We start from the raw sequence: 15,864 nt of genomic DNA, 5'->3' as shown, positions 1-15,864 counted from the left end.
GAAAGTCAGTTGTAACCCATTTGTAAAGTGAAATAATGTAAATGGATTTACAAATAGGCACATGCATCAACTTTTGAATTTTCACATGTAGGTTTCAGAGTTGGTGAAGCAGTACAGACGAGAACACATAACAGTGTGGGGCAATGCCAGTTATGAAATTGTAGAAAAGTGCTACAAAGAGGTAAGCTTCAAAAATGATACAGAAAGATCTTTCTTGCTGTTGTTTTATATCTATACATGGTCTTACAGTAATAATTTTTTAAATTACCTTATTTCAAAGCCTCATACAAAGACAGATGGTACTGGGTAGAGGCACCTAACCAGAAGTTTACTAATAGAGATAATGGATTTAATAGAAATAATGGACCTTACAGTTTAAGTTCTATGTACTTGGGCTGGCTCACAGAATTTATTTTCACATGCTAATATTAGTTGTTTGCCAACACTTTATTAATGTACATTATGAAACAAAATATGATTCCTATCTTTTAATGTCTGTTTTTTTGGTTTGGTTATTGAAATTTTCTGTGTAATTTTGAATTGAGGAAAGTATTTAGTCATTCAACTCTATAGCTCAAGCTTCTCTGTTCCCTGCCTCCCAAACAGAATTAATCAAATTAATCCAGGATCATAATTATCAGGTGGTATATAAAAGTAGGGCCATCCACCTACTGAGATCTTTCTGTTTAAAGAAAATATATCTATAAAAAGTTAATTTGATATATCTTGACATGGTTGCTAAGCCTCTATAAGCAAGTTTAGCTCTGTACTATAGCTTCTATAAGTATAGCTTATATAGTTATATACTATAGCAAGTATAACTAGGAGAATATGAAATTCAAAATGTTAAAAAACCTTAAGCATTGAAGACTCTCTTTCAAAATACAAGTGATAGTGCAGAAGAAATATTGTGACATAAGTAGCAATTTAAAATACAAAGTTTTCTTTGGGGAGGGCCCTCCTTCCTCACAAAAAAGGTAAAAACATAGATCCAGAATTGGCACCACTACAATTAAAAGTACAGTTGAAGGCCTCATTAAGGCAAGTAAGTTTTATTTATGTGCCACAGGTTCTCTGAGATCCCAAGGTAGCTTGTGTACAAAAGGAGAAAACAAAGTAGTCATTGGGACAAATGGCTTCAGATTCCTGAGAATTTAGGACTAATATTTTTCCATAGTTCATCATTGTCTAATGGTATTTTCACATGTCATTAAAAGTGACTGTATTATTGAAGTTTTACATTTTTATTTATTTATTTACTTACTTATTTGAGACAAAGAGCAAGTAGGGGAGGTGCTGTCAGTGCAGAGCCTGATGTGGGGCTTGATCCCATGAACTGCAAGATCATGAACTGAAACCAGGAGTCAGAGGCTTAACTGACTGAGCCACTCAAAATTTTTTTAAATAAAAAATAGGAGCGCCTGAATGGCTCAGTTGGTTAAGTCTCTGACTCTTGGTTTTGGCTCAGGTCATGATTTCACAGTTCATGAGATTAAGCTCTGACAGCACAGAACCTGTCTGGGATTCTCTCTTTCCCTGTCTCTCTGCGCCTTCCCTGCTCATGCGTGCTCTCTCTCTCTCTCAAAACAAATAAATAAAAATTTTTAAAAATTCTTAAAATAAAAAATAGTGATAACAGCAAATGCTGAAGAAGATTTGGAGAAGCTGGATCTCTCCTTCATTGTTAGTGGGAATGTAAAATACTACAACCACTCTCTTAATTAGTTGGATAGTGTACCCAAACTAAATATACACTTACCATATTAACCAGCAATCTCAGTCTTGGACGTTTATCTCAGAAAAGTGAAAACTTATGCACAAAAAACCTGTCTATGAATGTTTATAGCAGCTTTATTTATAATAGCAAAGTACTAGAAACCAACCAAAATGACCTTCAGTGGGTAGATGGCTAAACATGATGTAATACTATTCAGCCATAAAGGGAAAGGAACTACTGATACATGCAGCAACCTGGGCTGCCCTCATCCTTGATGTCATTTCACTTGGAAAAAATGAACCTCAAAAGGTTACATACTGGAATCACCTACATTGCACACCTGAAACTCACATATATAACACTGTATGTTAACTGTCTGGAATTTAAAATAAAAACCTAAAGAAACAAAAACCAAACCAAAACAAAAAGGTTGCATACTGTATGATTCCATTTATGTAACATTCTCAAAACTATACACACAGAGCAGATAAATGGCTGTCAGGGGACAGGGACTGGGGGCAAATACAGAGAGGTAACAGGAGGGAGTTCTCATTTGTGATGGAGCTGCTCTGGCTTTTGACTGTGGTGGTGGTTACACGAATCAGTACATTGTTAAAACTGCACTAAACCAAACACATGCACAAGTGAATGGAGATTTTAAAAAAGGTGAAAACTGCATAAGGTCTATGGTCTAAATGATATACCAGTATAGTGATATTATACTACAGTTATGTCAAATGCTACCATTTGAGGAAGCTGGGCTAAGGGCACATGAGACTCAACTTCCTGTGAATCTATTGTTTCGAAACAAAAAGTCCACTTTTGACCCAGGATTATAGAACTTTTCCTTTGATTCACCAATTTTTTTTAGAACCCTCTGGCTTTCTGTCATTTTAGAATTTAAAAACTCCAAACTTCCAGCAGTCATTTTCAGACATCATAGTAAACATGTCTCAAAATATTTGTCATTCATATCATGAACATACCATATAATTAAGTCATACATCTTTTACAATTCTTTTTTTTTAATTAATGTTTATTTATTTTTGAGAAAGAGAGAGAGAGACAGAGTGTGAGCGGGGGAGGGGCAAAGAGAGAGGGAGACACAGAATCCAAAGCAGGCTCCAGCTCTGAGCTGTCAGCCCAGAGCCCAATGTGGGGCTCGAACTCACAAGCCATGAGACCATGACCTGAGCCCAAGTCGGAAGCTTGACCGACTAAGCTACCCAGGCACCCCTCTTTTACAATTCTTAAAATACGGTTTATAAGAATTTTACATTAGTCCTTTAATTCCCAAATGCTAGCAACTAAAAATATAAAAATAAAAAAAAAAAAGAGCGGCACACCGTGGTAAGAGGAAAACATGTAGAACTTATTTCCACTTAATGGCTTTTAATTCATTCTAACTTAATGCAGTGGTTCTTTTGTTTGTTTGTTTGTTTTGTTTTGTTTTGTTTTTTGAGAGAGAGAGGGAGCGCGTGGGGAGGGGAGAGAGGTAGAGAGAGAGAGAGAGAATTATTTTTTCTTTTTTGAGAGAGAAAGGGCACAAGTGAACGAGGGTGTTGAGAGAGAGGGAGAAAGAGAATCCCACGAGGGGCAGAGAGAGAGAGAGAAAGTGGAACTTACCCAAGGCGGGGCTCTTGTTTACCCGATGCAGGGCACCAGTTCACCCAAGTGTACTCGAACTCATGAACCGTGAGGTCATGACCTGAGCTGAAGTCAGATGCTTACCCAACTGAGCCACCCAGGTGCCCCACTTAATGCAGTGGTTCTTAAAGTTGGCTGGATGTTGGAATCCTAAATCCTAAATAAAGATACTAATGCTTAGGTCCCATTCCCTAAATTCTATTTATTTTGTTCAAATATACTCGACATAATATTATATTAGTTTCAGGCATACAACACAGTGACTGGACAAATCAGTACTTTATGCTGTGCTCACCACAAGTATAGCTACCATCTGTCAACCACATTACAATCTGTCAACACTATTACAATACCACTGACTCCACTCCCTATGCTGTACCTTTTATCCCCATGAGCTGTTCATTCCATAGCTGGAAGCCTGTATCTCTTACTTCTCTTCACACATTTCTCCCACTCTCCTCCCCTCTGGCAACCACCAGTTTGTTGTCTGTATTTATGGGTCTGTTTCTGCTTTTTGTTTGTTTATTCATTTTGTTTTTTAGATTCCACATGTAAGGGAAATCATACGGTATTTGTCTTTCTCTGTCTAACTTATTTCACTTCGTGTAATACCCTCTCAGTCCATCCATGTTGTCGCAAATGGCAAGATCTCCAGATATTCTAATTTAGAAGATACAGAGTGGCACCAGCTGTTATGTCAGTGGTGTGCCAGCATACCAAACCCCACCCTCTCCCACCACCAGCAGCCTTGCATGGCTCCCAGAAATACCAATTATTTTTTTTAGTTCTCTGGGTCCAAAGTTGTGTAAGTTTTGAGGGTCACCTCCTAGCCCTATTTTTCCCATAAGCTCTGTTATTTTCAGTGCATGAATTTGCAGAAATCAAGTTTTTCAGGGACTTGTACATTGTGTTACAGCTGAAACACCTGTATATAAATAAGCCTAAAATATTACAGAGAGACATATAAACAGAGAGAGAAGAATTGCTCAAACTTATTTATTCTCTTTTATTCTCTTTTTTTTTAAAATAAAGAAGTGAGTAATTTAAAGCTAATATGTAAAATAAATTACTTGTGGGGCACTTGGGTGGGTCAGTAGGTTAAGTATCTAACTTGATCTCAGTTCAGGTCTTGATCTCAGGGTCGTGAGTTCAAGTACCGCATTGAGCTGTGTGCTGGTGTATAGCCTGCTAAAAAATAAAATAAAATAATAAAATAAATTACTTTTTTGCATAACTTTTTCAGTATATTATTTTTGTATAGAAAAAATCAACTCTACCATAATTTCTATGTTTTAAAGACAGATATAGGAGGGGCTAGGGAGAGGAGGATACGGGGAATTGTATACTAGGCATAGAGTTTCAGTTTTGCAAGATAAAAAGAGTGCATATCTATATGAAGCTTACATTCTAAGAGTTTTGAGATCTTGAACATATTTTCCAGTAGAAACCTAAAATGATGGCTTGATTCTTGGACTAGCTTACAAAATCTTATCTATATTTGATCCATAATGTAACTGAAAGATGACATATTTGCAACAGTGCTAATATATTTTATCTATAGATATTCATATCAATGTCATATCTTACTTAAATAATGTATAACTATATCTATAGATAAGAATACATATATATCTATATATAGATATATATGAATATATGTTGATCTTCAGTTACATATTTTTTAACTGGCAGTAAGGTTACTGAATGTTTCATATTTTCATTTCTTTATCTTGTTCTGTTAGATTCAGTGTGTTTAATCTCTAATAATAAGTACTGTCACCAACAGACAGAAGTGGTGTTGCAAACGCAGACATTAGGGAATAGAGAAACTTTAATATCATCGGTTGATGGTATAGGGCTCCAAGATAGATCTAACCCATTTGTCAAGGACTAACTATTTTTAAATGTGGTGTGTTTAGAGATGGATATTGATAACTCAGGGAGTACTTTTAACAAGTGTCCAGATACAGTCTTGGAAATTTTGAGGATGTGAAATAATCTTTATTGAGCAGTTGTAAAGTAACATATTGTTTGTGTCTTTTAGAATTCAGATATTCCTATACTCTTCAGTCTACAACGTGTTCTGCTCATTCTTGGCCTGTTCTTCACTGGTCTCTTGCCCTTTGTGCCCATTCGAGAACAGTTTTTTGAAATCCCAATGCCTTCTATCATATTGAAGTAAGTGGTTACTCTGTTTGCATCAATTATCATTATAGGGGGACTAAGATCAAGGCTCATTAATATCAATATCAGTGAAATAAAAGATTGCTGTAGGGGCACCTGGCTGGCTCAGTTGGCAGAGCGGGTGACTCTTTTTTGTTTTTTAATGTTTTATTTATTTTTGAGAGAGAGAGAGAGAGAGAGAGAGCTAGAGTGAGCATGAGTGGGGGAGGGGCAGAGAGAGAAGGGGAGAGAGGATCTGAAGCACGCTCTGCGCTGATAGTAATGAGCCGAATTCGGGGCTCGAACTCACAAACCACAAGATCACAACCTGAGATCACAGTCTCAACCAACTGAGCCACCCAGGTGCCCTAAGCATGTGACTCTTAATATTGGTATTGTAAGTTTGAGTTCCACATTGGGTATGGAGATTACTTTAAAAAATAAAATCTCAAAAAAAAAAAAAGAATAGATTGCTGTAGTTATTTACATGTTTGATAAACTGGCCTATATTAATAATGCCTTTTGAAATAATTAAGACATATTTTTCTAAAATGAGCAATTTAGGATTATAAATATTTAATCTGGACCCTTTTCAGGTATCAATAACTTTATGGGCCTGTGTACCCAGAAGTCAGATACAAAGAATTGAGCTTAATTGTTGAAGCTTTTACATTAACCTATAATAGCAATTGCCCTCCAACTTCCCTAATGTATTTATACTTCATCACAATAGGAAGTGGAAATTCCATTAAACTCCAAATTCACCATTAGTATTAATACACTGAGGAAGAAAAACAACTACTACCACCATAACAACAACCAAAAAAACCTCTGGGAAATAGGAGAAAGAAAAGGATAGTGTTTGTTTATAATAGATACTTCTATATTTACATAATCTTTCTCCTGGGTACAAAGCCTTGCTTTTCACGCACTCATTTACTGTAAAGATAAAAATACGTAAAACACTTAGCACCTCCTGGCAGATAATAAGCACTTAATAAATGATAGCTTTTATTGTTCCATTATCTTTATCATCAGTATCAGAGAAAGACAGCTTCATCTCATAATCCTGCACCAATAGAATGTGATTTCTAGCTGTAAATTTCTAATAATCAGAGTCATGACAAAGGAATTTGGAACTCCTGGGGAGATCATTTAAATGTGATGTCACCTGGGATACCTGGCTGGCTCAGTCAGTAGAGCATGCAACTCTTGATCTCAGGGTTGTGAGTTTGAGCCCCACATTTGGCCTAGAGATTACTTGAAAAAAAAAAATTAAATGTGATCTCACCTGCATGGAAACTTTTTTCATCCCCAAACAGAACTTTAAAAAGTCAAACTGAACATTAGTGCAGCAGTGATTGGGAAATACTGGTAAGAAAAACAGTTTGGTTGGTACCTTTGTATTTAGCATCTATGTTTCATGCTTGTTTTCCAATTTGAGTTTCTTTGTGATGAGCATGTTTATTTTATCTGTTCCCAGTTATATTTTTGGGCAGTCTTTGTAGCTATTTATCAGACAAAACAGAAACCACTTCTTGCCTACAAAGAAACCATTTTAATTTGCTGGATTAAAATGATTCCTAACCATTTATTCCTAAAGTACTTAGGTTTTCCTCTGGCCTGGCATGAACTATTGTGCTCTCTAAATTATGTGCACATGCTCCTTTTAGAAGTAGGTATTACTGAAATACAGACATATGAACAAACTCATAGAATTAATCTTTTCTCTAAAAACTAATTGTGGGTTAAGACAAAATAGAATATTGTATGTGTGTGTGTGTGTGTGTGTGTTTTAATTTTTCTTTGATGGATGACAGTGGGTGCTTTCTAAGACAACATAATAATTTGTTTAATGAGCTGATTAATGTTTGAGATACTAAAAAACAGAGATTCCTAAAACTGCAACAAGTTCTTCCCACCTAGGCTAGAGTTAAAGAAAAGAGGATTTTATTTGGAGAGCTTCTAATAAAAACTGAATTCAGAGAGAAAGAAAAAAGTGAATTTAAGTGTGGAGACTCAAACATTCTAACAGTATAGTCAGGAGGAGTTAAAAAGGAAACAAGAAGTGAAGATCTGGGGAGAATGAAAATCACTGTGTGCTGTTAAACTTAGAAGCTGGGAAGTCTTCATAGTAGAGAGAGGCTAACCAGAGATTTGCTATGGGCACAATGCCAAATTAATGATACAGGTAGTTGTGCTGCTCTAGGCATTGAGGAAATTGAAGAAGGAACTCAGTGTAGGTCTAAAGGTCAAGTACGCTTTTTCAGTAGAAAAGATAATTGAAAAAAACAGGGCCTACATTCAATATTTGCAAATCAAACAACGTGATACATCACATTAATAAAAGAAAGGATAAGAATCATATGATCATTTCAATAGATGGAAAAAGCATTTAACAAAGTACAACATCCATTCTTAATAAAAACCCTCAACAAAGTAGGTTTAGAGGGAACATACCTCAACATAATAAAGGCCATATATGAAAAACCCACAGCTAATATCATCCTAAATGAGGAAAAACTGAGAGCTTTTCCTTTATGGTCAGGAATAACACAGGCATGTGAACTTTTGCCACTTTTATTCAACATAGTACTGGAAGGAATCGGACAACAAAAGGAAATAAAACTGGTAAGGAAGAAGTAAAACTTTCACTATTTGCAGATCACATGATACTCTATATAGAAAACCTGAAAGACTCCACCAAAAAATTGCTAGAATTGATAAATGAATTCAGCAAAGTCACAGGATACAAAATCAATGTACAGAAATCTGTTGCATTTCTATACACCAATAATGAAGCAACAGAAAGAGAAGTTAAGGAATCAATCCCATTTATAATTGCCCCAAAACCAGTTAGGTACCTAGAAATAAATCTAACCAAAGAGGTGAAAGACCTGTATTCTGAAAACTATAAACACTGGTGAAAGAAATTGAAGAGGACACAAACAAATGGAAAGACATCCTAGGCTCAAGGATTGGAAGAACAAATATTGTTAAAATGCTTATACTATCCAAAGCGATCAATACATTTAATGTAATCCCTATCAAAATACCAACAGCATTTTTCATAGAGCTAAAACAAACAAACCTGAAATTTCTGTGGAACCACAAAAGACCCTCAATAGTCAAAGCAACCTTGAAAAAGAAAAAGCTGGAGGCATCACAATTCTGGACTTCAAGTTATATTACAAAGCTATAGTAATCAAAACAGTATGGTACTGGCACAGAAATAGACACATGAATCAATGAAACAGAATAAAAAATCCAGAAATGAGCCTACATGTATATGGTCAATTAATGGTTGACAAAGCAGGAAAGAATATCCAAAGGGAAAAAAGATGTCTCTTCAACAAATGGTGCTGGGAAAACTGGATAGCAACATGCAAAAGAATGAAACTGGACCACTTTCTTACACCATACACAAAAAATAAATTCAAAAGGGTTTTTACACCTAAATGTGAAACCTGAAACCATAAAAATTCCAGAAGAGAACACAGGCAGTAACTTCTTTGACATTGGCCATAACAATTTCTTTCTAGATATGTCTCCTGAGGCAAGGGAAACAAAAACAAAAATAAACTATTGAGACTTCATCAAAATAAAAGTTTTTGCACTGTGAAGGAAGCAATTAGCAAAACTAAAAGGCAGTCTACAGAATGGGAGGACATATTTGCAAATGACCTATCTGATAAAGGGTTAGTATCCAAAATCTATAAAGAACTTATAAAATGCAGCACCCCCAAAATGAATAATCCAATTAAAAAATAGGCAGAAGACATAAATAGAAATTTTTCATAGGAGACATACAGACAGCCAACAGACACATGAAACAGATGCTCGATGGGAATGCAAGCTGGTGCAGCCACTCTGGAAAACAGCATGGAGTTTCCTCGAAAAACTAAAAATAGAACTATCCTACAACCCAGCAATTGCATGACTAGACATTTCTCCAAGGGATACAGGTATGCTGTTTCGAAGGGACACATGCACCCCCATCCATGTTTACAGCAGCTCTATCAACAGTAGCCAAAGTATGGAAAGAGCCCAAGTGTCCATCGATGGATGAACGAATAAAGAAGATGTGGTGTATATATATATATACAATGGAGTATTACTTGGCAATCAAAAAGAATGAAATCTTGCCATTTGCAACTACGGGGATGGAACTGGAGGGTATTATGCTAAGTGAAATTAGTCAGTCAGAGAAAGGCAAAAATCATATGACTTCACTCATATGAGGACTTTAAGAGACAAAACAGATAAACATAAGTGAAGGGAAACAAAAATAATATAAAAAAGAGGGGGACAAAACAGAAGAGACTCATAAATATGGAGAACAAACTAAGGGTTACTGGAGGGGTTGTGGGAGGGCAGATGGCTAAATGGGTAAGGGGCACTAAGGAATCTATTCCTGAAATCATTGTTGCACTATATGCCTAATTAATTTGGAGGTAAATTTAAAAAAATAAAAAATTAAATTAAAAAAAAAAGATGCTCGTCATCAATTATCATCAAGGAAATGAAAATCAAAACTACAATGAGATATCACCTGACACCCTTCAGAATGGCTAAAATAAAATCTCAGGGAACAACAGGTGTTGGTGAGGATGTGGAGAAAGGAGCTAACCTTCATGCACTATTGGTGGGAATGCAAACTGGTGAAGCCACTGTGGTAAACATTATGGAGATTCCTCAAAAAATTAAAAATAGAACTACCCTGTGATCCAGCAATCATACTACTAGGTATTTACCCAGCGAATACAAAAATACTAATTCAAAGGCATACACGCACCCTGACATTGATAGCAGCGTTATCCACAATAGCCAAATTATGGAAAACAGTCCAAATGTCCATATACTAATGAATGGATAAAGAAGGTGACATATTACTATTATGCTAAATGAAAAAAGTCCATCAGAGAAAGACAAATACCATATGATTTCACTCATATGTGGAATTTAAGAAATAAAACAAACAGGGCACCTGGGTGGCCCAGTTGGTTAAGCGACTGACTCTTGATTTCGGCTCAGGTTGTGATCTCATGGTTCGTAAGTTTGAGCCCTACATCTAGCTCTGTGCTGACAGTGGGGAATCTGCTTGGGTTTCTCTCTCTCCCTCACTCTCTGCCCCTACCCCACTCATGCCCTCTCTCTCTCTCTCTCTCTCTCTCTCTTTCAAAAATAAATAAATATTTAAACATTTAAGGGGGAAAAAAGAAACAAAACAAACAAAGGGAAAAAAAGAGAGACAAACCAAGAAACAGATTATTAACTATAGAGAACAAATTGATGGTAACCAGAAGGGAGGATGGTAGGGAGGGATGGGTTAAATAGGTGGTGGGGATTAAAGAGCACTTGTTGTGATGAGCACTGGGTGATATGTGGAGTTGTTGAATCACTATATTGTACACCTGAAAACTAATATTACACTGTATGTTAACTAACTGGAAACTAAATGAAAACTAAAAAAAAAAAAGAAGAAGAAGAAGAACAGGGCCCAGGTCTTCAAATATTGAAAGGGGAAGAACAAACATGCTTTCAGGGTCTTTTTAGTCTCATTTTTACCCCATATGTCTTTTAATTTGTAGTAAAGTTTGGTTGTATGTTTACATCTACTATATACTATGTGTGCTTGCTTTGACAGTACATATACTAAATCTACCATGTACTCAGTTATAGCAAAGTGAGAGAAAGACGCTTCACCAAAAAAGAGAAGACACATGAGCTCTAGGCACGCAGGGTCTGGAAAGATAACTTTTATTATTAGTATTATTTTACCTTTCAGTAGTGGTAGCAAAAAAATAGCTTGAAATCAATAGAAACAGAGACCCAAATGGGCTTTATTTTAATTTACTTTTGGTTTGTTGTGGTTTTTTAATAAAATTTTTTTGAGCACATACTAAGTTCAAGGCACTGTGTTTGTTTTTGGACTCATTTTATTTTATCACACTGATACCTTCCTGTGTTTCTAATGTATGTTTCAAATTTTATTTTGCTTCAGGCTAAAAGAACCACACACTATGTCCAGAAGTCAAAAGTTTCTCATCTGGCTCTCTGATATGTAAGAATTTTAGTTTCTTGATATACAAGTTATTGCTTTAGCTATATGTATTACGTCCTATGTTTATAATTTAGAGCAAGCTTTCTGCATATGATTTGTAACAAGGACATATTGAGCACCTACTCCATAGGTGGATGTATATGAATCATTTAGAACTACTTTAACTACCAGCCGCAAAACTGTAAGAGGAATCTTGAGAGACAGTTTCAGCCAGCTTCAAGAGAAAACTGAGTGCCCTCCTACCCAAAACAAAGGTAAATGATTAGCTTAGGGTGATCTAGCTAGTTAGTATATAGAGCTGGTATATATAACCACTCTCTTCCACCTGTTTGCTGTTTTCAGTAACCTGCAGTCAAAGAAAGATGTGGTGAAAGAAGTGTATAGCAATACAGTATAGGTAAAAGTATACATTGACTACTGGCACATTTCTCCAGAAAAATCTGCACCAACGTTTAATAGCAGAAAGGAAGCCCCACCTGTAGGGTGGGCATCTACTTCAAAAAAGATACTTTAATTTCTAAGACATGTTGAGTGTAATTTTAGATAAATACCACAATGTTGCTGTTATGTTTGGTTTCTGTTATTTAATCATTCTAATAGACATAAACAGAGTAGAAATAATATGTATAACTTTCCCATATAGTTCATTCCCATCATGCTCAAGTGATTTGTATTCTAAAAGTTCACTTTTAAGTCAATTATTTCAAACTCTAAAAAATGATATATATACAGTATATATAGTGTAAATAAGGAACATTAGGTTTCTAAGATTGCACATGAAAGACCAATCCATTATGTAAATAAATAATGATATTATAGAACTTGGCCCAAATTCACTACCTTGTTTTAACTTGGAAAGTTAGAAACAGACTTCCAAGCTCTTTCTGACTCTCATTATGGTGTCAACAGGGAAAGTGAAGAAGCCTCTTCTCTCCTAAGCGGCTTCAATAAGAATGGGTCTCCTGAGGATCTAGTTACAGAAGGAATAGAAAGGAGGTTCTGGTTGTCCACCAGCAAGCAGCCAACAGTGAAAGGAGATCCAGCAGTTAGGACATGAATATATCCACAGTAGTTATTACTTGAGGCCATTGCTTTAAATCAGAATTATAAATTCTAAATGTTAGGCTAATTTAGTTCTAAAGACTAATTATGGTCTTTCATTAGAACTAAGAAATAACTAAATTTGTTCTGCTTTTCTTTTCTAGCTTACTAATGAGAAAAGCCTTGTTTGACCACCTCACTGCCAGAGGCATTCAGGTAAGTTTCTGGAATGATGCATTTTGGAAACAATATGTCTCATCAGTGTAACACAAGTGTAAAGGACAGGAACTTTTAACTGACTTAATTTGGGCCCAGCTCTGCTGCTGCTGCTGCTGCTTTACTGGTTCACATATGAAAACCTTAAGCTCTGCCTTATGTTTAACAAGAAAGCATTGGCATTTTAATAACTGGAGTCCACTTATGTATATAGGTGAGATTAGCTGAAGCTAAAGGGTGGGACAGTATATATTTAATGAGTAAAGTAAAATTTTTTTAAAGGGTTCAGTAACTTTTTAAAATTACAGGTTTAATAGGTTGTTTCTAGGTCTGCTGAGATTGTAGTGTATAAATGCTATTATAAAAATAATTTTCTATTTTAACATTTCTTCTCATACTTCTCACGCTTCTAATTTTCAGGTGTATATTTGGGTATTAAATGAAGAACAAGAATACAAACGAGCTTTTGATTTGGGAGCAACTGGGGTGATGACAGACTATCCAACAAAACTTAAGGATTTTTTACATAATTTTTCAGCATAGAAAAGGAGGTATTCAGAAGCATTCAAAGAAAACCTGAAGAGACCTAAGGGAAAAAAACAAAAACAAAAAAAAAAAAAGTTTGCCATCATTTCCCTAAGCCATTTCCAGAATGGTAAAGGTTTAATCAGTTAAGTTTTTATTACCTCATTTTTAAGCTTGTCTGAGAATGTAGAAACTATATATTGTATATTTATTTTAAACAATATTACATATTTTACATTTGTAAATAGTTTGTTTAGAAAGATAACTCGTTATGAGTTGGAAGTAGAAGATTATTGATCAAGAGTTCTGTATATGATGCATTGTTCTACTATTATAAATAATTCCAAAATCAAAGACTTTTGGATAAATTTGACATTAGCCTTCACTGGAATAAGATCAACTAATTAGTAAAGCAAAATTACTGAAGGCCACTACAGCTATTCTGAGTTGTCTCATTATTTCCAGGTACATCTTGAATAAAGAGGAAAGAAAATACAGTGGGAGGAGAGCTTAGAAATCAGTGATATAGTTATTTGACAAGCTGTCCATTGTTAACAGAAGGCACACTCAAAGAACTGAAATTTTATTACTTGATCAGAAGTAAAAACTGTAGACAATTAAATTTCTTGGCTGCTGTTGTTAATGGAATCTCGGAATCTTCTTCAGTGTAGCAGCGCTACCATGTCCTTTCTTTTTGGTAACCATTAAAATGGGAATTATTAAATGTAAATTAAGACAAGATCCAAATAGTCATATATTTATGTTTCCTCTAAAGAAGTGTAAATTTTCCATTTTTGGCAATGACTAACTGTTTGATCCTACATCTAGATTTTAAATAACATCTTGAATCTTAATAAACCTATAAAACTGATGAAAGTACACATCACTGATTTAATACTTATGGTATAAACCACCTGTTCCTGACCTTTAAGGATTTAGTCTTCTGAATATTAAGTGGAAACAATTTCTCAAAGCATTAGGCATCACTTTCTCAGCTTTTCTGATATGACTTCATGTAAATCTGTTTCTAATCTTTTTGACTAATTTTCATGACCTCTTTGGGAGGTAAATATAATCTGGAATAATAAGGGCCTTTTACCTAGATTACATCTCTCATTTGGAGTTGTCAGCAGCTATGAAGGATGATTATACTCCCATCAGTCTCTGGATGACATAAATAACATTTTGCTTTTTTGTTTAAACTGGAATAAAATTTTACAAGAACAAAATAAGGGTTCTTCATTGCTTTTTTGCAGTTGTAATTCTAAATATGCTTTATAGATTTTATAGGTTCTGGGGGGCAGAATTTAATGAAGTGATAAATTGATAATATGAGTAAACACACCTGATATTTCTCTCTAGAATAAGGAAAACAAAAGAAAATACGGAAACACTCTATGGTAAAAAGTTGCTTCTTGGCATTTGAACAATAACTTGGTCAGGTAATCCAATAAATCAGTCATTTTTACTTGTGCTTACTATAATTTATGGTTATGGTTGCTAGGGATCATTTTGATTGTTTAGATATGATTCTTTTTGTTATTTTTTCATTCTGAATTTTGCTTTGTTATGATTCCGAGCAGCTCATATTATAGGGCGAGCATATATTTTGTGTCAACCAGTAGAAGATAAAGTACCCAATATGGTAAAGATGTTTAGAAAGTTATGTTTTAAAAGTTTGCTAATTTGGGGGTACCTGGTTGGCTTAGTTGGTAAAGCATGTGACTCTTGATCTCAGGGTTGTGAGTTCAAGCCCCATGTTGGGGGTAGAGTTTACTTTAACAAAAAAAAGTTTGCTAATTTTATAGTCAAGGTGACCTTAATTCACTTAATATATATAGTCTCTATAATAAGAGAGTTTGTATTCATTATAACATCTCAATACTGCTTTTCTGATTGGAGCATCACATTTTATTTATTTATTTATCTACCTACCTATTTATTTATATTTATTTAATTCTTTTTTTAATGTTTATTTTATTCATTATTTATTTATTTTTAAATATTTATTTATTTATTTATTTATTTATTTATTTATTTATTTTATTGTTTCTTTCTGACAGAGAGAGAGACAGAGAGACAGAGCATGAGCCGGGGAGGGGCAGAGAGAGAGGGAGACACAAAATCCGAAGCAGTCTCCAGGCTCTGAGCTGTCAGCACAGAGCCTGACGCGGGGCTCGGACTCACAGACCGCGATCATGACCTGAGCTGAAGTCAGACGTTCAACTGACTGAGCCACCCAGGCACCCCATGTTTATTTTATTTTTGAGAGAGACAGAGTGTGAGTGAGGCAGGGGCAGAGAGAGAGGGAGACGCAGAATCTGAAGTAGGCTCCAGGCTCTAAGCTGACAGCACAGAGCCCAACATGGGGCTCCAACTCACAAACCGTGAGATCATGACCTGAGCTGAAATTGGACACTTAACCAACTGAGCCTCCCAGGTGCCCCTATTTTTTTTTCATGTTTATTTATTTTTGAGAGAGAGAGAGTAT

At 35.2% G+C, this 15,864-nt stretch overlaps 1 protein-coding gene across 1 annotated transcript in view; it reads left to right on the top strand.

Annotated features, from left to right (window-relative positions):
• Positions 1-13,561, top strand: part of GDPD1 (glycerophosphodiester phosphodiesterase domain containing 1) — a 55,617-nt gene extending 42,056 nt beyond the window's left edge. Inside the window, exons 6-10 of the mRNA XM_047080538.1 lie at positions 92-181; positions 5,409-5,542; positions 11,532-11,591; positions 12,797-12,848; positions 13,269-13,561. Of these exons, the coding sequence (XP_046936494.1) occupies positions 92-181; positions 5,409-5,542; positions 11,532-11,591; positions 12,797-12,848; positions 13,269-13,391 (459 nt within the window). The 3' untranslated portion in view covers positions 13,392-13,561. The remainder of the gene's footprint in view (positions 1-91; positions 182-5,408; positions 5,543-11,531; positions 11,592-12,796; positions 12,849-13,268) is intronic.
• The last annotated feature ends 2,303 nt before the right edge of the window (positions 13,562-15,864 follow it).

Source organism: Lynx rufus, unplaced genomic scaffold, assembly GCF_022079265.1.
Source record: "Lynx rufus isolate CCGP_SWC_20201006 ecotype Redwood Valley unplaced genomic scaffold, mLynRuf1.p SCAF_18, whole genome shotgun sequence".
Classification (NCBI taxonomy): domain Eukaryota; kingdom Metazoa; phylum Chordata; class Mammalia; order Carnivora; family Felidae; genus Lynx; species Lynx rufus.
Note: the sequence above shows the minus strand (reverse complement) of the source record. Positions and strands in the feature narration are given on the sequence as shown.